At 42.5% G+C, this 23,086-nt stretch overlaps 1 protein-coding gene across 2 annotated transcripts in view; it reads right to left on the bottom strand.

Moving 5' to 3' along the window:
- Nucleotides 1–23,086, bottom strand: part of CCDC148 (coiled-coil domain containing 148) — a 777,160-nt gene that overhangs the window by 48,377 nt on the left and 705,697 nt on the right. For both annotated transcript variants that reach the window (XM_069225141.1, XM_069225142.1), the window contains one exon: nucleotides 18,078–18,196. In XM_069225141.1, the coding sequence (XP_069081242.1) occupies nucleotides 18,078–18,196 (119 nt within the window). The remainder of the gene's footprint in view (nucleotides 1–18,077; nucleotides 18,197–23,086) is intronic.

Here is a 23,086-nt window from a genome sequence, read left to right as displayed (position 1 = left end):
AGTACATGACTGAGGGAAGGGATAGAGGCAGGACAAAGGGGATATCCAGCTGAGTCTCTCATGTGTAGAACGACATGTTGATGAGTTGTTTCCAAAAGATGGATTTCTGGTCCTTCCTGAAGAGCAGGCGTCAGAGCTTGCCAGAGTTGGTGGAGACATAGTTCCAGACTCTGGGAACCTAACAAGTGAAGGTTTGGTATTTTGTCTTCTCCTGCCTGCATTTCTTTATCTTAAGTCTTATCAGGTTGGTGCTGCAGGTGCTACATAGCCAAGACATCTTAATCTTGCTTACCAGACACCAGTGCAATACTAAAGTTTACCACCTTACAGGTGATGCAAGAGAAATTGAAGGCGATGAAGCGATTAGAAGTTGATACAGGCTGGGGCGGAGTATGGGAACGTCTTAAAAGATTGGGTGAAATGTGTCATTGTTTCAAGACCCTTGATCATATGGAGAGAGCCATGAAACTTGCTCATCATTGGGGCCTGTTGTGGTTTTGGGGGTGCAAATGAGTATTATTTAATTTGTCAAATAAGGAGCAATGGGGCCCAAAGTTTTGTTCAAAAGCCCTGAACAGGCGTTTTTGAATGTAGGAGTGCCAAACACATAGGCTGCATATGCTTAATTTCACCTCATACCTCTTTAATCCACTACTATACTCTACTTTACATCCCTGCTTTCTCTCTTTGTTCTTGTTTTTCCATCTTTCTCTTCCTCCTTCTGCCCCCCTTTTGTGTTTTTTTGTCTTTTGTATTGGATCAAGGTCTACTGGGGAAAAGTAAGTGCTGGACCCCATTAATGAGTGCAGGAGGGCCCCACCTGCAACCATCATCTAAAATTCAGTACAGTCCATCGAGGTTCTTTCACTTCTACAAGTCCTTAAACTAATGTCCTTGATAAACTTTTTTTATCCGTTGGTAGCCCCAAATACAGCCCATGCATCAAATGTAATTCCTCCATTAGAACAGTAAAGTCAAGATTTTAGTTTATTGCAAAAGGCAGAGGGCCAAATCACAAAGCAGAGTATGCTAGGTCTGATGGAAGGCAAACTTACCTATTCACCCACAGGAATTTAAAAGACAATTTGGATTGTGTCTATTCTGGTCACTGTTTGTTGTTTAGCAGCCTAGTTTATCTACAGATCAACTGTAAAGGGGGTGCCAGGTAGTATATCTCTACGCTGGGCCCAGCCAGACCCCTTATAATTTGGTTGAAAATACGAACTACTAGAAAATTTTGTGTGCCATACGAAACTCCTGATTCTTTGTCTGAACTTTTGAAGATCATTTTTTAAAGACTGACTGTAAAGATATGAAAATGAGTCAGGACTGAAATTACAAAATGGAATAGTGATAAACCTCAAATTTAAAAATTGAAAGTGAATAATGAAATTGTGAAATCTGAACGCAGTCTACATATTTTGACAATTAGTTTGAAAATCAGGAGCTCAGAATCTTTTTAATTTTTCACATATTTCTTTACAATGTCTAGCTCTTGCTGCCAAGTCCCCTAAACCAAATTCGGACCACTATCCCTTTTTTCTAACCCCATCACTTATAACTGGCTGTTACCTTGGTGATACATTTACCTATCCCTATCACTAACTTTAACAACACTATGCCTAATCTTAATCCAATATGTCAAACTCTCCCTAATCCTGTCTCTAACAGTATGCTTTTCCTAATTTTAAACCTAACTCCTACCCACAGCTCATATCTTATTTTAATCTAAATATTACCCTTGCCCCAAAACTAACTCTACCTTGTCCATTACCCATTTAAAATGTTTTTATTTGCGGGGTTTTTTGGACTACATGTTTTTTCTAACTTTCAGTTCTTTACATTTTGGATTTTCTAACTTTTATTGTTGACATTTTGGTTTTCTCAAAATATGCGCATAATGGGGGACTTAGACAGAAGGGTCATCTGATCACTAACTGTCCCTTATATTCAGGAGGTTCTAGAAGGACACCATGTACGTAGATCTTTGTGTTTATGTGTAAATAACCAGTAATTTGTGATTAAGCATTCCTTTTGTAGATTAAACCCATTTGGAGTATCTAACACTTCAATGACCACCTAGCTGTCACCAGAAGAAGGGGAGAGAGAGAGAGAGAAGAGAGAGAGAGGGAGAGACAGAATAGCACACTTTTAGTCATATGTGTAGGTTAAAGCATATTATAATGCCAATACAACTTTAATTGTTAGACAAACATAAGTATATGATTGCTCAGTTGTTAAAATATATGCCCCAGCCTCAGTTACCTACTCAAACTGGCCCCATATTATTTATAAGATCATTGGACAGGAAATTATTACACTGCTACTGTGGTGTAATTTTTACAAACTCGGGTTATCTTTTATTTAAATTTCACCTATTGGTGCAAAACCCAAAAGAGATTGGCTGCAACAATCCCTTCTCTCAAGGTTGTGAACTATGACAGAGAGCCATGACATTATGACCAATGGCACTTGGCATTGCGCAACTTGTAGTTTCGCGTTTACATGGGGACACTAATGTAAGGAACAACATTTCCTAACTGTCCTCTGATCATATTTTGTGTCCAGTCCAGCTACGAAAAGGACTAAGCCTGCTTTGTTCCGGAGAACAGTAAGGACAGCACACATTGAGACCGAGTTCCAGGTCATACAATATACTCTTCTTTTTCATACACTTACCCTTGGTGTGCTATGATAACTAGTCTCAGAAAAACTCAAAACACTGACAACACATAGTAATCCTATACAATTTTCCATCCAGACAATAATGGAGGTTGACATCATTTATCTAGAGAGGGAGGAGTCAGGCGACATTTGATCAGCAGCAAGTAACCAATGATACTACAAATTTTTCCTAACTAGTACTTTCTGCTCAGGTATGTTGCATCTTAGCACTGTAATTAACTGTGTTACTATTACCAAGCTCAATGGTACTAAATGTATTGACTTTAAAGGATTTAAGGATAAATCTGCTCTCTCAAGATTCCTATATGTGCCCTGCAGCTTACATACAAATCTCAGCAGTAAGCAGTTAAATCACAGAGCTAACCTTCAGACATTTTGACCTCTCACTACCCTTTGTTCGGGCTGCTTACAAATGGTTTGGCTGCAGGGCTCACATTCATCCCCCTTTACACACCAAGAATAATGCTTGATAACGTTTAAGGCCAGACAGTGCAATCAATCTGAAAGGCAATGAAGAAACGTTACATACCATCTCCTGTAGTTAGAGAGACAAATGGCACCCACGCAGGGCATTTATAACTGGAGTCCAAGGCCAGTTCTGAACATCTTATCACTTCCTGTGCCCGTGTGCCCTGACTAGTGGAAAAGGGATGCTCCTTTATTTTACCTGGCAATCTTCCGTTTGTGTCTCGCAATCATTTTTATTATGAAACTGCATTTAAAACGAATGTGAACCTATAAATTCTAAGGGGTCGCAAAGAGGGATGAAAAGAGGGTGGTGTTTGGTAAGAGTGGGGTGGATAAGGGGTCTTTTGTACTTGCTGCCTGTACAGAAAAGCAGCAGATGGTTCACAAGCAAATAAAACCCCATACCACCACAGCCTTATCGAAAAGGTTATTTGATTGCTAAGGACCTGGTAGTGTTGGCGAGAACATTGGAACCAAAATATCGTCCGACATATATACGGAGTCCTAATTATAATTTACAAAAATATTGTCCCATTGGTGTTATTAATAGAAAATCTAGACCACATGGCAGGGCTGGACTGGGGAATCAAAGGAAGTCCTGGCAAAACATCCTCTCTCCAGCCCCGCTTCCTTCATCTTCTTGAGACATCTCTCTTTTTCCATTCATCCATTCTTTCTCTTCCCTTTCCTCTCTCTCCGATTCTTCTCTGATCGCTTTCTCCCCCTCCATTTCTCTCTTTCGATATCTCTTGAAGCCTGACTGTGCCTGCTACAATTAACCTCAGGGACTTGGGGAAAGTGACAGAGGCCCTTGAAGAGCCCCCCTTTTAAAAGCTGCATTCAGGGGCTCCAGCCAGCTGGGAAATGATTGATGGAATAAAAGGCCTGTCCGGCCCTGTCCAATTGACTGGTAGGCCTGTCCAGCCATGCCCAATGGGATATTTTGGAAATAAGATTTAGGACACTTTTCTGTCCGACAATGTTTTTGGTAATGATATTCTGAAATACAACCAGCATTGATAGGATGGTCTTGTAACAGGATTTGAAAACTAGGGCAGATCAGTGGACGGTAACTGAGGGGCTTCATGGTAAGAGCAGGCTACAACGGCTGTCGGAATTATGATGTTTAAGTATTACACAACAGTCATTTTATGTGTGTATTTAATGAATATGAAAACTGTATTTAAATATGACTGAAAATCAGTATATATGTTTAAAACTTTGACATCGTGAAGAAAATTACAATATAGATAAGCAGGTTAATCCCTGTTTTCCTATTAATAGAAACAGTTGAGCCTGACAATGGTAACCATAGGTTTACAACTGCAATGTTCTTGTATATTCACTGCACAATTAACATGTAGCACCCAACTGCAGGTATCCCTGTGGCATCTGTCTTAACAAATCGGCCTATAATACTTAGCCTTCACATATAGCCTGACATGGTAGTATAGTACATCTCAGCGCCCCTGCTCCAGTATACACAAATACTCTCTTGTCAGGTGAACACTGCAATTATCAGGTAGTAATGTGTATGAATGAATGCCTCAGTTACTAGGTGGGATTCTCCTGCTCCCTTGCTCTTAGATATTGTGTCATGGGTTACAAAATGTCCTTTGCTCTGGACTGATTTGGTAGGAGTAGTGAATAGAAATAAGTATTCCATTGCAGAATATTATATACTCCACCAAGGACTCTGTCAGTGGGCCAGGACCTCTAAACCAGCACACTGCGACTCATCTTTTAGCCAACAACAGCACAATTGCTATATAATGCATTTCACTAGTAGAATCTCAATAACATATCCAAATAATGCAACGGATAGGCAGGGGAGAAGTATGATTTCAGTAATGCTCTGGGGATTTCAATGAAAATTTGGTCCCAGGACGTAGCTGGGTATTTCCAAGCTAAATCAAGGAAATCTGGCTGGGTGTGGGAACACCTAGAGCACACAGTATCTGGTCATGGTTCGAATTTGTGCAGCCTGACCGGTGTTTGATGTTAGCACTGCAGAAATGTTAAATGTATTCCCAATGTTCATTTGTAACGTCCAGGCCCAGCTTCTTTGCCCTTCTTTCTCTTTTATTCCCATTTATTTCAGACTTCACATCCTCACTGTCATTTTTTCTTATGAGTGGATGCTGACCTTTGTCTTCTATGGTATGAGCAATACAGGGGATGCAACTGTATGCAATGGGAAGTCCTCTAATTGCCACTGTAGTGTATGACGGATTCTGAAATGTCAAAATATGACTAAGGGGATAAAGATGGTGTCTCTGCCTACAGCTGTTTTAGTGCCTTGCATGTTCCTCCACAAAAGAGATTACATGCCTTGATTCACTCTCGCTTGAGTAGTTGTTGGATAGCTTTGTGTTCCAGGGTGCGGGAGATTTAACGTTATTCAAATGAGGAAGTTGTGATTAGTACGGGGTCCACAGACCCCACTCAGCCACCAACCATCTCCATGAAAAGCAGGTGCACCTCAGTGTCCATTTTAACAGTCACTCTACCAGAGACGTAACAGCAGCACTGTATTCAGGGAAGTGGCACCGCTTTAGCCCTTTCATCTAGCAGGTGTGAACTCACGGTGTAGAATTAAACCAGAAAAGTGCAAATCTGCCATGAGCAGTAAAGACATACATTCTTAAATCAGGGGCTACCAGCCCACCTGCCACGTAGGACAAGCTTAGTATTTCACATCTGATCCTGGGTAGCTTGTTACCCCATGCAATTGTAATCACCATTTTGTTAAGCTTGTTAAAGAAAGTCCCATGTGGAGGGATAGGTATATTTAAAAAGAGATGCAGCAGCCTCAGTGGGACCACCCACTTTATGATGGAAATCCAGCCACACAGGGGCAGGGGAATCCTTGTCCAACCAATAGTTTGGTCAGACATTATGTCAAGTACTGATCCAGAATTGTATTGAAAGGTAACATCCAGGTCTCTGCAATTTTTTTATTCCCAGGTATCTTAAAGAGTCATAAGTCCACTGCAGTCTGTGGCACATTGTTTCATATTGTTTTTCTTGAGGAAAACCATAGGTTTATCCTAATTAATTTGGAGGCCTAAAATTGTGCCAAATCGCATACTTTTTGTGTAGTAATGGGGAGAGCTTCACTTAATTTTTTGATAGGCATATGCCCTCATGTGGGCTTTAAAGGCCTCCCCCAAGCCTGTATTAATTTGAACTAATAGCATAATTTGTGATTTGAACAAGAAATGCTGCATACTCGCCAAGGGTGCCATTAGCGAGATATCTAACTCCAGAAGTACTGGTGCATGGTCTGTTAAGGTGCGTGAAAGGTACATGCACTGCGTAACAAGGTGATGGACATCTCTTGTTGTAAAGTAATGTATTCAGGAATGGACCACACGCACAAATGAATAAAAGGAAAATTCTTTATTGGGTCCACGCAAACACATCCACAAGTCCTTCTGCTTCCATTATGGGCAGTATGGCTCTGCTGATTCCGTTCGCTCCTTCAGGAAAGCATCCATTCTGTCCCAGGCTGTGTTCAGGGCACTACTGAAGTCTTTCCACCCACAACAAGAAAGCACACAGGTGCGCCAATATCAGGCTGTCTAAGTTAGATCATACCCATTCAATAAGGTAATGTGTTGTCAATGATTGGCCCTTTGCAGCAGTATATTTCTATACTCTCTGGCCGGATACTGTTTGGAACACTCATAGTGACACTCCTCTGACCAACCATGTCGCCATACCCATGGAATATAGTATATGATACAAGGTAGCAAGTAACGTCCAATCTTACCATTCTCGGTCTCTCATTTTTTGAGTGCCAGGTGGGTTTCCAGAAGGAAGGTTATGTCTATTTTGTATCTCTGCAAGTAAGCAGTCCCCTGTCCAGTTTTTTGTGCATCTTTAAACCTCCTAATGTTCAGATCTGGAAGTGCCAATGTGCAACTGGCCTACCTAAGTTAAGAGACTGTGCCATGTGTCCCACTTAGGCCCTCTATAAAGGTGCTTGTGTCAGGGACAGTATTATGGGATAACAATAATAGAGTTACTAATATATCCATGTCTAGCTCGGTTTCATACATTACCCCTCTCACCATCCTCACACTCCATATCACAGCATTTAAGAAATTACTTTCTTCCCCCCCAAATTTCCAATAAACTAACTGAGGTGGAGGAATAAATGGCATCTGCCGTTAGGAGCTGATGGACCTGCCCAATTCCTTGAGCCAAAAAGGAGGGAAGGTCACTAGCCACTTTGTTAATGGGTTAATTCACACCATATGCATAGAGAAAATTCCCAAATCGTAATAGTTCTTCACCATGTATATGTTGCGAAACATCAGCTTCACGCCACCTCCCAGTCCTGGGGAGTAACTGAACTAATCATGCAATCCTTAACCATATGGTTCTGTCAAGAAACTACTTCCTCAGCATATTCACAGCAAATACAAACTTTCAGCGTCTCACTTACATCCTTCATACAATTCATTCTGGGTTCTCTAGGTGCCATGCATTTTAGCCTTAAACTTACTACTAATATCGCATCAGTTCACTTAGTCCGAATTGAAGGCTAGAACAGTTCAATTTTTATAATATTGTAAGACATATCTGGCAACGGAGTCTGATTTCAATATCTATCGAATATGAGAATAAGTAATAGCTACTATTTCTTCACTATCTTATAAATTAATTAATAATGATGATCAATATATTTTTTCATTTTTCAATTTATGTAATTGTCTCGTGAATCAAAGTGTACACTATTCTTGAACGCAGAACACATAGTCCTTCTTTACACTCATATTATATCAAGGTTTATCATCAACTTTATTCAATTTCACAACTATTAATAGTCAAATTTGACAATTATTTTTTGCTTCATATAATGTTCTTTTTTGATACACAATCTTGAATAGTCATATGAACATAGAAAAAAAACTCCCACCCCTTAAAACAAGATGATAGAAAACAAACACTCAATGCTATCGTATTTCATACATACACATTCAAAATCATAATAATAAAACTTCATAAACATAAAAATAAACAGACTAATACAGCCTCAAGATGAATTTCTCCTGGCTGTTCCTCCTAGCATGCCACAAATTTAGATATCCATATAATACCCATTCTCAGATAACACATTACAATACATATAATAGTTTGAATGTGTATGTTTGAAGTACAATAGCATTGAGTGTTTGTTTTCTATCATCTGGTTTTAAGGGGTGGGAGTTTTCTTCTATGTTCATATGGCTATTCAAGATTGTGTATCAAAAACGAACATTACTTTAATCTAAATATAATTGTCAAATTGGACTATTAATAGTTATGAAATTGAATAAAGTTGATGATAAACCTTGATATAATATGAGTGTAAAAGAAGGCATATGTGTTCTGCAATCAAGAATAGTATACACTTTGATTCGCGAGACAATTACATAAATTGAAAAATGAAAAATATATTGATTATCATTATTAATTAATTTATAAGATAGTGAAGGAATAGTAGCTATTACTTATTCTCATATGAGATTTCTCTCTGGAATAGCTACTACATTCAGACAGGGACCCTCTACTTTTCAGAGTCCAATATCTATTGGAGTCATTAACTGCTCTAGTTTTGGATACTGGTAATGTTGGGCTAGAAGAAAATAGATGTTCTTTCTCGGTTTTCTAAAGGAACTGATTCACCAGTTGTGTCTCAGTGAAGATGTACATTTTACCTTTGACAGAGACTCCCAAACAGACTGGATACAGCATGGCATACTCAAGATTCATGCTCTTTTTCTTAACTCCTAAAAATGACTGGTAAGCCACCTGCACCATGATGGTGAGATCCGGGTAGAGTTAGATTGAGGATCCCCGATATTGCAAATTCCTTTTTTCTCGGGCAAGGCACAGTATGGTTTCACTGTCTCTGTAACTGAGTACATGTGCGGTAAAGGGCCATGCAGGGCCCCAGGAACAGACCTAGAAGACAGTGACCTATGAGACCTTTCAATGTTGAAAACTTGCAGAAAACTGTCTTTGCCAAAGACATCAATAAACATTGTTTCAATGAATGTCGCCATTCTACCTGTTGATATAAATTCTGGAATGACTCATCAGTACGATGTAATTCCTGCATAATCTGGTTACAAAATCCTCATTCATTGCTCTCACGCTCTCCAGCGTGTTGGCCATAACTGTGAGTTTCTCGCTTTGGGGCCTTAAGTCACTTCCATATCCACTTCGACAACTGAGACTCTCCTTTCTCTGAGATTCTAGCTGTTTGCCAGTTCAGCCGTTCTGATAAGCAGTCTACTGTCATAGAGTCAATTTTCACATTGATGCTGCGCAGTCTGGTGTTCATGATCCTTAGTATATGATTAGTGTTTCACTCTGTGAGATCTGAATTTGTGCCACTGAGTTGTTTTTCCTGGGTTGCGCTGTTTTTCTCTGTGTCCCTTCCCCGATGTTTAGGATCGAAAAATAGTTTGATTTGTCTTTGATCTATCTTTCTTATCGTTGCGCTGTTTTTCTCTGTGTCCCTTCCCCGATGTTTAGGATCGAAAAATAGTTAGATTTGTCTTTGATCTATCTTTCTTATCGTGAGCTCTATGAGGCAGCTCTCAGCTCCATAACATTGATTCAAGTTGACTTGGCCAATGCCTTTGATTGTCTATCAAAATCCAGCTGTTCTGGCAATTAGGTCCTAATGTACAAAGAAATGCTCCAGGTATCCCACAGGGTGATGGGGATCTCGCTCACTCATACAAATCTTCAAATTAACAGCTGGCAAAGTGACCAAGGTTGCAAGCATTGTTTCATCTGCTATACTATCAAAGAACAAAAGCTTAAGGCATTTCCAAAACCTCTTCATATATTGTGCTTGTCCAGCACATCCACTACTATGCTGCGGTCATGCAGAGCAGGTTGTGGCAGCAGACTTTAAACAAATCACTAGCTCCAGGTGTCGGTAATATTTCTTATCACCCGCTCACTGAGACGTCATGGCCAGGCACTGTCGAGGTGCCTCAGTACCCATGCAAGGGCTAGGAGGTGAATCAGCATGTGTAGACTCCATCGCAAGATTCAGGGACTCAAAAATCACATAAAAGGCAGCAGGGCAGCAACGGTGGCCATCTGACCTCATCTCTGTTTATAAGTTTGTGAGATTGCTCCATTGGTTATAACCTGCTCCAGTAGCCTCATCAGCCTCAAGGAATACTGCATCACGTCACAGTGCTAGAGCCCGCACTCACAATGCTCCCCAAGCCCCGGTGGATTACCAGCCTTGAGGCCGTGGCAGATAGCACCACTTTCGGATTTAGAAAAAATAAAGCCATGTTAAAAGTTTGACAGATGTTACCATCATTTTCATTGTGCCACCCTTCAAACCTTGAATACACTGACAGGAACTGCTGTGATGGCTGTTCCTGCCCAAGTTTAGAGTTGCCTGCGAGGTTGGTTGACATCCTAAATTAAGCAGGCAGTGGACTTTCGGTATTGCGGGAGTAAAGTACTCTGTCATACCAATGGCTTACCTCAACCACCAAACTCTAAATCAGCCCCTCATTCTTGTCAATGAGTTTCCCAACACTGTCTCTTTGCAAATCATTTTCCTTTACAATGCTTTGCGCTTGTAGCTCACCTTTATAATATACTGCCAGCACCTAACAAGGTTTGTTGTTTGTGCTGTAGATAGCACCCAGAAATAGGTTCTGTTACCTTCCGGAAGGGTAAATAGCTTCAACTTGGTGCAACTGCACGTGCTTACCTTGTGACAGAATTAGATATGAAGCAGGTACATTACAATTACAAATGACAGATTGAAGACGTAAGTGATTGGAAAATGCATTTGCGCAATTTTCAAACCCCTGAATAAACTCCAAGAGAAACTACCCCTGCACAAACCTGAGTGAAAAAAGTGCATGGTCTAATTCAGACAACTATGAAAAGTGCACTACAATGTATGTTGTTTGACCTTTCTTTCCTCTCTCCTTGCCACCTCTAAGCACTCATTGTGAAACACTTTACAGTACCACTGGGAGCTCAGATCCTTGTACGCGAAATCTTGTTTTCTGCTGTCTCTAATACAATTTCAAATTGAACTTGAAACCTGTACTCATTTACCGTGCTCTTCCTGTTTTTTCCTTTTATTATTGAACTCGTTGGGCAAAGATAACCACTGTTAAGCCGAGCATTCAATTGTGAATATGAATAAAGCGGCAGTGTAATTTTGTTATTCCATCTGGTACATACAGCTTAAAGAAAAGTTAAAGCTTAGCCGTAATATTTCTGTGCATGCATCTAGTAATTTAATCGAAACCCAGTGTACTTCAGACAACAAAGGCGTGCAATTTTCTAAGATTTGAATAGTGCCTGTCTCCTTTTGATACTACGGTTAAATAAAGCATACAATAAAATAAGTAGACTCAAAACAAAAAATATCAAACAATCAAGTAGTCACCAATAGCTAGAAAAGGCAGGAAAAACAGATGAGCTTTGTAAGATCATGTATTACACAGAGGTAGTGCTTGTTCGACTCATAGCTTCTCATCGCTGCCCCTATGCCTCTGTTTGCAGAAGACCTTCAGGAACATGTAAACTGCCAAGAGGCGCACTGAGAATGCTGCAGGAAGAGGAAGCAACATCTACTACCTAAGGTGTGCAACACCGCATAGTTAATCAAGGTAGACATATTGGCTGAGGGGCGGTCGATCAATGGCCCTTGCGAGTCACCAATCTCATAACACTGTAGGTGCCACTTAATGATACAAACCTAATGGTGGGCCATGCAAGATTTTCACAAACAGTGGACGATTTCTCTGATAAAAGAACACAAAGTACTTGATGTGGCCTATTACAGAAACTCTGCAATAGCTGCTAGAAAAGAGGAGGGTCATCTTCCAACACAAACTCTTTTGCTTGTAGCTGTTGTGGGAAGAAAGTTGTTCTGTGCTTGCTGCTACAAATTAGTATCGAGACCTGATAATGTAAGGTTAAGGCGTAACGCAAATTCTGTTACTTCAGACTACAGATTCACCTACACTTTGCAGTCTTTGCAAACATCTGCCACTGAATGTCTGAACACCAATGAAATTCCTGACCTAGTAAAACAAGAGATTTGAAGATAGTCAGGACTCAAGCAGCCGTGAATTTTGATGTTTTCTAAACATGTGTCTAAACTAACTTATACCATACACTGTGGAAGGCTAACGTTGGACTTGGCCCTCTCTGCAGAGTCACCCCCAAACATTTTGCCTCCACCGCTCCTGTTCTTTTCTCCTGTTTTTGCTGAATTTATTTTATTGGCGCTAGGAGTCTGTGCACTTTATCACTGCCAACCAGTGCTTACATGTTTGTGCTCACTCCTTAAAAATGTGCTTACACCTGATTGACATACTTAACTTACTTGTAAGTCCCTTGTAGAATGGGATACTATATAAACATGGCATGTAAATTAAATGCAACCAGAGGACCTGCAGCATCTATTATGCCACCCACTTAAGTAGCCCCTTAAAACATGTCCAAGGTCTGCCATTGAAGCTTGAATGCAGGTTTAAACTGACAATTCGACTTGGCAATATAACCCCCCTTTTCAAGGCCGTAAACTTCCCCTTTATTGCATCCAAGTACCTCCACCCCCCCCCCCCAACCCCCCTAGGGTAGGGCCTAGGTAGACCTCAGTGCAGAGTGCATTTTATTTAAAAGATTGAAAATGTACCTTTAGGTTTTACAAGTCCTGATAGCGAAACCTCTTAAATTTGTTTTTCACTACTGTGAAGTCTACCTCTCCCATAGGGAAATGTTAGGTTGGTGTATTACATTTAATAGGTGCTAACTTTTCACTGGAAACAGGATTCATGTTTGGTGTCTCAGAAATTGTAATTAAAAATCCTCTTTGTTGGTAAAGTCGGATTTTAAATTACAATTTTGAAAGTGCTACTTTTAGAAAGTTGGCATTTTCCTGCCGTAAACTATTTGGTGCCTGAGGCCTATCCTGGGTCACATGACAGGGTGTAGTTGGCAGTTGGATTTTGTTTATTCCTCCCACACAGCCATACAATGGAGGGAGTAGGTGTGCCTGGATGGGCCATCAACTGGCAGGATGGAGGGAAGGAGGATGAGCTGAGCACGGCCGTACTTACAACTGTATTTGCAGTGACCGCCTTCACACAAAGGACTTGCCACCAGTCCATTGTTCATGCAGCCAGCTAGGAGCCAGGGAAGGCAGGAAACTTTAAGGACATCGAAAGGGGAACCTCTAGAACCATCCAATTCGAGGTGGGCACTAGATATAAATAATGGACCCTCAGACCCAACTCTTATACTTGTGGACCTGTGGATGCTACAGAAGAACTGCTGTGCTGCTTTGCTGCCAGAAGGGCTGCCACTCTGCTGCCCTGCCACTCTGATACCCTGCGACTCTGCTGCTCTAGCGCCTGATGCCTTACTTGCTGAGAAAAAAGACTGGACCTGCACCCTTAATCCCAGTCTGAAGTGACACAGTCAGCAGACTGACCTCCTGTTTTCAGCTACACGGACATAACAAGCTCCAGAGGCTCCCTGCAACTTCCCAGCTGACTTTCTGCATGGACCTGCAACTGGACCAGCCTGAGTCCTGCTGGGGCCTCTGATGGAGTGGGTTCCTAACCACCAATAAGTGTCCCTCTGGTCCTGGACCCTTGGTGTGTCCTTCCCCAAAAGAAAAGGTGAAATACTGAAGTTTTGAGCTGTTTGTGAATGGATCCATTCTCGCCAAAAGTGTTGCCAACCGTCAACACAAAGTTCTGGTGAACCCAACTCTTTGAGCCACAGCGACCGCCCCCAATGACTGGTGGGGTGAGATCTGCACTTCGCACTACAGCATCAACAGTTTGCGACGACCTGCAATGAAAAGTTCCAGCAATGACCAACTGTGACTTCTGACAGGATGTTCATGCTGCAGCGACGACCATCCGTGGCGCCAGACAGGATTATCACTTTATTTCAACAACCATTCACAGCGTTCTGCCTGATCTTCGCAGCCCATTCTGCCACAAACAGAACTCTTCACGCTGGACTTTGAGAGTAACTCTTTCAGCTGGACTAATCTGGCCCCTGAATCCGGCCCGTGCTCCATCTCACTAGGCCTGAATTTGTGACTTTCACCCAGTTTGCATGACCAGTTAACCGTGAAGGGAGATTTGAACTTTTCGGTGCTTTACTTACTTGAAATCTATAAAATTGCATATCTCCACTTCTACTGATTGGATTTTTGTTGTCTCAGTCTCATTTAATTTACTACAATTTACTCTATTTCTTAAATTGGTGTGGGATTTTTTCTTGTTCTGTGTTTTCACTTTTTTACTGTATGTGTGCTGCATAAATACTTTACGCATTGCCTCTGAGTTAAGTATGAGTGCTTTTGTGCCAAGCTACCAAATGGGTTAAGCACAGGTTAATTTAGTGAATTTTGTGGTTCACCATGACAAGGATTGTGAATGCTGTTTGAACAGGCCTCACCCAACCTTCAACCAACAACCCAGTTTCTCCCAGTCGTTTTCTGGTCAGTGTTCATTGCCTTCCATTGACTCTGTAGTAATGGCAACCACCATGAATTACTGGTCTGTTCAACTGACGGTCCTGTGTCTTGGAGAACTATATGAGAGACATCTGTGACAATTGTCAGTCTTGGGCTTTGCCTTTCACGATACTGGTAATGCTACTCTTCACTGAGATGAAGCTGAAAACTGTGTGCCCCTCTGCCAATTGGTTCAACAAAAGGCCAGGTACAGACACATTGTTGGAGGTGGGGCTGAGGATTATGTCACTGAAGCTGTAGGCAGGCATGCAATTATTATGCTCTGAAAAAACAACTTGTGTTTTTATCAAAACCTTAGCTTAGAACACGTTTTTGGGAGGTCTGTTTTATTACATGTACAGTTAAAAAATTGCAAGTTACTTTAAGCATTTTGACTTAGGGCAAAAGAGAAAACGTGTAAGCGGGAGGGCACATTTTCCCATAATCTTGAAAGGCAAAGGAAGTGAAAGGTTTCCCTTTGCACTGCGAGAATTTGCAAGCTTTAAAGGATAGCACTACGTTTCTACACACCACAAGTCGCTGGTACCTGTACCAAATGACTCCCTAGAGAAATAAATGGTGCAATCAGAAATAAATGATAGGTCAGAAACTGCCCTGGGACTCAGGGTTTGCAGAACATATCCACAATAGGATGGAATAGCCCAGGACAAGGCAGCATAGGATAGGACAGTATGAGATAGGATAGGATAGCACAGGACAGGTTAGGATAGGACAGGATAGGACGCAGAGACATGGCAGAAACAGGAATGAGTTCATGGAATCCTTGGCACAGTGGTAAAAGTAGGTAGCTGGAGAAAAAGGTTTGAATGAATATGAAATAATTTGCCTTGTCTTGCAATGATAAAAAAGCAGGCTAAGTGATATAACATATTCTAGCTAGCCAGCGTAAAATATAATAAGAATATGGATGATTTTCTTTGGACTTAGTGGGAAGATCACTAAATAAAGGAGCCAAGTTCCGACTAGAGATTTACAAAGGAAGACAGGGGTCCTCTTTCCAATCTTGTAGGTGTTATCTCTACCAATTTGTTATATATCACGTAGAATTGTACGAGTATCAACCACGGATGTTTTCTGCAGAGGGTTTATTTATTACAGTATTGAAAAAACACGTCCCAACTGCGTAGTGTCAGAGAACTGTTTAGAGAAGAAATTCCCTTCCCTCAGCAAAGAACAGTAGTAACCAAAGCGAAGAGGCATTCTGTCATGTTGTCTTGTAGACAGAGAGGGAGCAGGATGGGGAAGGGAGCCAGGGTTAGTGTTCAATCAAGGTACTTCGGATCAGTTATCTAGTGGGAACTAAGTCACATCACAGATTTTAGCCCAAGAAACTTTTTATCAGAGTGGCAACCTGCTCATTTCCTGGTCACAGTGGTCGATGTGAGATGAACCAGTGGGAAGTCAACCTGGGCTGGTAGTCCTGTTCTCTAGCCCATAGAAATGTGTGGCTGAGTCTGTCTTAGCAATGAACAATGGGACAGTCTGGCCAGTGTTAGTCACTGGGGAATCTGTGAGGAGGACCATATGAAAGACCGTATGGGACTCGTAGTCATGTTTCCTACTACATAGTAACGGGTGACATGGAGTCTTCCTTAGGTCTGGGGTTAGCCAAGACCTTCTGACTTTACTAAACCTACACTATGAGGACTTGAAGCCAGTCCTGTTCATCCATTGGTCTGATATTGTACCTTTCACATTTTTCATCTGCATACAGTATGGGGCAATGGATCAATCTACTTCAGCCATTGGCTTACTTCACTGGACTGCATTTTGGGCTTCGGCAAGGAGCACTTCCATTCACATAATAGTTCCTTTCACTGCCAGGGACTGAAGTGACAATGGGGGTTATTCTAACTTTGGAGGAGTGTTAATCTGTCCCAAAAGTGACGGTAAAGTGACGGATATACCACCAGCCGTATTACGAGTTCCATAGGATATAATGGACTCGTAATACGGCTGGTGGTAAATCCGTCACTTTTCCGTCACTTTTGGGACGGATTAACACCTCCTCCAAAGTTAGAATAACCCCCTATGTCTGCTTTCTGAGACCAATAGAAAATAGTTGTTGGTGAGTGTTTTGTTTTTAGATTAAGGAGGGCAGCTTTTCCAACAATCAATTTTTGCAAATCCCATGACACAATATATCAATCATTGACAAAGCAGTAGGCTGGCACCCAACATCAGATCTATCGGTTTTGCCAAAGCTTGTTATCAGTGTGACAACCTGGCCAAGGTTACGCACGGGGCCGGTTGTTAGAGAAACGCGGAAAAGACTGCAAGGGTCTTATAATACTGTTCCTTAACGCAAGAAGAGCCAGCCTGGTCACTGGAGTTCACAGGGGTAAGTAAGACTACAGACAGCAGAAAGGCAGGCTTGAACTGATAGATCCCTTCTCCAGCTGGGAAATTACTTCCCATTTATTTTAGAGTAGCTCACTTCTGTAGTCAGATAAATGTGCGCTGAGTTAGCAGGGTATTTCACTAAGAAACCACATGAATAATGGCCTAATATAACTGCAACCCATGTGTCATTTACTACAAAAAAATAGATTGGCAAACGTTTCTGTGAACAGGCAGGAAAATAATGAAAATGCCACAAAAACAACAACAAAACGACTGCAAGTGCAACGTGCATCCAAGCAATGTAAGCTGTTTATCCAGAGGCACAAGAATATAAATAAAGGAAAAAAATATCAGTGGCACAATGCAAGGCTACTGTGGCGAAACTGGGGCACGAGCCTGCAACATCTGGGTGGGCAAAGCCCAAAGCTCCTAATCCTCCTAGGGAAGTCAATCTAGCCATGACGTCATGTTGTTCTTTATGCGATAATACTAATTAGAAATGGGGACACACAGTCTAACATCTCTGTAGAGTGATTCGACATCTGGCTATTGAATTTTGTAACTGGAACGCATCAGTATTAGAAATAAAAGTTTGTCAATTAGCGTATTAAGAAGGAATTACAGAATGGATCCATAGCAATTATTTACCTAGCGTTTGGGATTTACACTGAAAAACACCAGCTCATCCCTTGCATTTGCTGTAATCGTCTCTGGACAAAGTTCTTAAATTAAGATGGGGATTTGTGGAGCATAATGTATAGATAGATTCTTTTTTTTGTTGCAGTTTTATATAGCGCTACCCGAAGGTATCGCAACGCTTTACACAAGCAACAGTTACATTACCCATGATCAATGTTTTTTAAGGCAACGGGGAGAGTAGATTTTTTATCTATTCAAATTAATATACCCATAACAAGCACATGATATTGTTCCTCTACAACCCTAAAAACGACAGATGCTACACAGTGAAAAAACAAAACAATGGACTCCATGAAACAGCTTTACACTATTGGACGTTGGTGCCTACCTGTCTCTATCTTGAATTGCTTGTTGCTCCATTAATGTCTTCAGCTCCTCAAGACGCTGCATATCTTTTCTTTCCTGTGCGTCCCTAGCTTGCTGCTTTTTCAAATAGTACTTCTGAATCTGAAAGGTGAAATCATTGTTTATAACAATTGAAACACAATAGTAAAAAAAAAAAAACTCTTCTTTGAATTTAACATTTGAAAAATGTAACAAATTTGCCCTCATTCTGAGGGATGAAGAAAGATCAATGCGGTAATCCTACATCCACGATTATCGATACTGAGGTGATACCAGGGGTATGGATAATTTTGGGTAGCAGAGCAGAAAGGCTGTGGTAGTCAAACTTGGACCCTAAGGCTGCCCTGAGAAATGGGGAATTGTCACAGGAATCATTTTACAGCAAAATAAGCAGTAATGCCCCAGTTTCTGGTCCTTGGTGCCTGGAGATTTTACTGGTATTTGATGGGCAAAATGTCCATGTGGGAGGGGGTTAAAATTAGGAATGCTGTACTTTTACATTTCATTTAACTACCAGTTTGTCCAGAAACACAGTTTCCAGCGGAATCAGGAATTGCGCTGAAGTTGAAATGGAGTTCAAGCTATTGCTGAAAGTTTCTCTCCCCTAAAGTTCTAGTTTGTAAATATATTTATTGGTTTATTTTACATTTTTATGTAGTGCAGCTGTACCAAATAGGTGCTAGTGTGCTTCAAATGCAAATAACATTTGTGGCATACTCCTGATTACCAAACATGAATCGTATGGACAGATTATAAGTAGGCAAATATCAGCCTTTAAAAAATACATTAGGGCCAATTCACAAAGCTATCTGTGCATCGACCTGACTTAGATGAATTATTAACATCACATACTATAACAACATCATTTGTAAATCACAAAAGGCGAAATTGCACTCACACACAATTGCACCACTACTGCAAAACCTTAAGTGTGAGTAAACCTCTGAATGGTTCAGGGCCTTTCAGAACGAGGAAATCTTCAAATGAGTTGTAGACACCTACAGCTTGCATGTTTGTGGCAAGTCATAACCTTTTTGCAGATTGATTCCGACTCTAGAAACAAATTAAAATTTGCTGATTTCAGTGACGTAGATCCATTTCTGTGGCAAGAAAGTAAAGGAAATTCTCCCAAAATTGGTGGGGGAGTGAAGGGAAAGAGTTTTGTCAGTAGGTAAAAAGAACAAGTTACTTACCTTCGGTAACACATTATCTAGTAGAGACTCTATCTAACTGCAGATTATTTACCTTAGAATTCCCCGGAGTCAGCTTGGAATCTGGAACTTTTGCTGAGCAATATACTTGCGCACGCCGTCGAGTGGCATCATTCGGGTCCGCATGCATCGCCGGCGTAATTGGAGCCATTTGTGACGTCACGGTTACCTATAAAGGCACCACCCTGGCCCGCGTACCCCAGTTCCTTTTTTACAAACTTCCATGCCAGTAGCACAGAGCCCCTGAAAGAACCAACAATTTGTCTGTGCATAAACCAGGGCCCTGAAAGGGGCAATCCCTGACCCTATTAGTCTTGTCCGCAGAGCAGGGAGGCATGGGTGGGTGTAAGGAATCTGCAGCTAGATAGAGTCTCTACCAGATAATGAGTTACTTAAGGTAAGTAACTTGTTCATCTGATAGAGACTTCTAGCTGTAGAGTCCTTACCTTAGAATAGATACCCAAGCCATAACCTCCTGGCAGTGGGCTGCAGACAGATTTTCTTTACATTAAAAAGTCCTGCAGGACTGAACAGGCAAAGTGTCCATCACTATGGACCTGATTGTCCAGGCAGTAATGTCTTGCAAAGTGTGCAACAAAGCCGATGTTGCTGCCTGACAGATATCCAGGACTGGAACACCTTGTGCTAGCGCAGAGGTAGCAGCTTTGCCCCTGGTTGAATGAGCCCTCAGGAGGCTGCTTCTTGGCCAGTGCATATCAGTTCTTTATGCATAGAATGACCCAGCGCGAAATGGTTTGTTTCTGCACTGCTCGACCCTTCTTTGCTCCCACGAACTCCACAAAGAATTGGTCATCCACCCGGAACTCGTTTGTGTTGTCAAGGTAGAACGACAACGCTCTTTTTAGGTCCAGTCGGTGGAGTCATTCTATTTCTTTAGAGGGATGTGGTGGAGCAAAGAAGGTGGGCAGGGTGATATTCTGATCCAGGTGAAATGGGGTCACCACCTTGGGGAGGAAAGGGACACAAGTTCTAAGTAGCACCTTGTCTGGAAACATGGTGAGATGGCGGATAGGATGAAAAGGCCTGCATCTCACTCAGCCTCCTGGGAAATGTTATTGCCACTAAAATGGCTGTTTTGATGGTGATCAACTGGAGGGGACAGTTGAGCAGTGGCTCAAAGGGAGCACCTCATGAGAAAACTGAGGACCAGATTCAAGTCCCACTGAGGCATGACAAAGGGTGTAGGAAGATAAATATGTACAAGCCCTTTAAGAAATCTATTTACAATTGGGGACTTGAATAATGAAGGCTGACCAGGCAGCCGAAGGAACGCCGATAAGGTGGAAAGATAGCCTTTGAGAGTGCCCAAGGCGGAACTCTGTTGGGCAAGGGATAAAATAAAGAGAAGGATCTCAGAAAGAGAAGCAGAAAGAGGATCAGTAGATCTTTCTGTACAATAATATACAAAATGCTTCCAACTGCAGATGTATACCGTCTTAGCGGCGGGACGCTTGGCTACTAGAATAACTTTACAGACTTTGGGAGGAAGGTTGAAAGCCGCCAACTGTCGCCGTTCAATCTCCACACATGAAGGCACAGAGTTGACAGGTTCAGGTGGAGAACCTTCCCCTGCTCCTGCGACAGAAGATCTTCCCAAAAAGGCAGCCTGTTTGGAGGATCACTGCTCATTTCAGAAGCTCAGGATACCAGACTCCCTGTGCCCAGTCTGGAGCCACCACAAGTACTTGGGCCCGGTTGTTCTTGATCTTTTTGAGAACTCTGGGCAGAAGTGGTATGGGCGGAAAGGCGTACAGGAGGCATGAGCTCCACTCGCGACTAAAAGCGTCGCTGAGCAATTGCCACCTTGGAAACTCCAACACGCAATACTGCTGACATTGCGCATTCTCTGTGGAGGCACACAGATATAACCAAGGCTCTCCCAACTTCTGAAAGTGTCCTGATGCCACCTCTGAATGGAGACACCACTTGTGATCCACTAGGCATCGACGGATGAGTTTGACTGCCCTGGCGTTCAGAGAACCTGCTAGGTGTTGAACCACCCAGGTTATGCCCTGCTGTTCCAGCCATGTCCAGAAACGCAGGGCCTCTTGACAAAGGGTACACGGCCCCACACCGCCCTGCTTGCTGCAGTACCACATCGTGGTGGTGTTGTCCATGAACACCTGTACCATCTTCCCTTTTGCAACAGGAAGAAATGCTTTCAATGCCAGTCAAATCACCCAGAGCTCCAACAAGTTGATATGGAGTCCAGGTTCCGCCAGAGACCAGAAGCCTCTGATCTCCACCTCTCCCAGATGGCCGCCCCATCCCAGAAGTGATGCATCTGTCACTACTGTGAGATCTGGTTGGGGAAGGGAGAGGAGTCTGCATTTGACCCAATTGCAATTTACTAACCCCCACTGCAGATCCTTTGCAGTTCCCTCCGAGATCTGAACTGTGTCAGTGAGATTCCCCTGATGCTGTGCCCATTGGAACTTCAGGTCCTATTGCAGAGCCCTCATAAGCCAACTGGCATATTTGACTAACAGGATGCAGGAGGCCATGAGGCCCAACAGCCTCAGTGTCTGTCTCACCAAAATCCAGGATAGAGGCTGAAACATCGGTATCATAACCTGAATATCCTGGACTCGCTGCTTGGGAGGATAACCTCAAAACTGCACTCTATCTAGAACAGCTCTGACAAAACTGAGCTTCTGAGAGGGAGTCAGGTGTGACTTTGGCATGTTTATAGTGAACCCCAGTGAATGCAGGAGGTTCGCTGTAGTCTGAAGGTGGGGGATAATGGCCTGGGGCAAAGGAGCCTTCCAAAGCCAGTCGTCGAGTTAGAGGAAGACTGAAATCCCTAACATTCACAGATGAGCTGCCACCACCTCTATCTCTTTGGTGAACACACAAGGGGTGCTGCTGAGGCGTAAGGGGAGCATAGTAAACTGAAACTGCTCGTGGTCTACCTTGAACCGCAAGTAGCGCCTGCGGGCAGGCGAGATGGGGATGTGAAAATATGCATCCTATAAGTCCAACGCTACCATCCAGTCTCCTTGGTCTAGATCAGACAAGACCTGAGCCAGAGTGAGGAATTGAATTTCTCCTTTTTGAAGAAGAGATTGGTGTTCCCCAAATATAGAATAGGGTGAAGGCCCTTGTTCTTTATGGGAATCAGAAAGTAGCGGGAAAACAACCCCTGCCTACTTCTCACATTGGGATCCTTTCTAAAGCTCCCTTGGCCAAGAGAGCCATAACTTCCTTGCGGAGTAAGACTAAGTGTTCCTCCATCAGCTAAAGGAGGCATAAAGGGAGGGAAAGACTGGAAGTGGTGGGAATAGCCCTTCTGTATGATCTGCCAGACCCATTTGTCCGATGTTATGGACCGCCAGTGAGGGAAATGAAACTGAAACTGAATCCTCCCTCTAACTGGATGCTTGTGGTCTTGCAGAATAACCCAAGAAGGACTTGGGTGCTGAGGAGGAGGGGAGCTGGGTGGAGGACGACATCTGGCCAGACCCCCCGTTCTGAAAGTACCACGACCTAGTCCCCGTGCAGGATGCTGACCTGATGGTGGCTGGTCTGTGGGTGACATGCTACCCCACCCCTGCTGAAGCCTCGAAAGGGGCAAAAAAGCAGACTGTTGGTGAAGGATCGCTGAGAGGCCTGTGTACCTCACCGTAGCATGAGAATTCTTGAAACGCTCTAGCGCTGATTCTGCCGTCTCACCAAAAAGGGGGGACCCATCAAAGGGCATGTCCATAAGGTTTGGCTGGACATCCCCCGAAAAGCCAGAAGTACGAAGACAGGCTTGGTG

Source organism: Pleurodeles waltl, chromosome 3_1 (genome assembly GCF_031143425.1).
Source record: "Pleurodeles waltl isolate 20211129_DDA chromosome 3_1, aPleWal1.hap1.20221129, whole genome shotgun sequence".
In the NCBI taxonomy this organism is placed as follows: domain Eukaryota; kingdom Metazoa; phylum Chordata; class Amphibia; order Caudata; family Salamandridae; genus Pleurodeles; species Pleurodeles waltl.
This window is presented reverse-complemented; position numbering and strand designations above follow the sequence as displayed.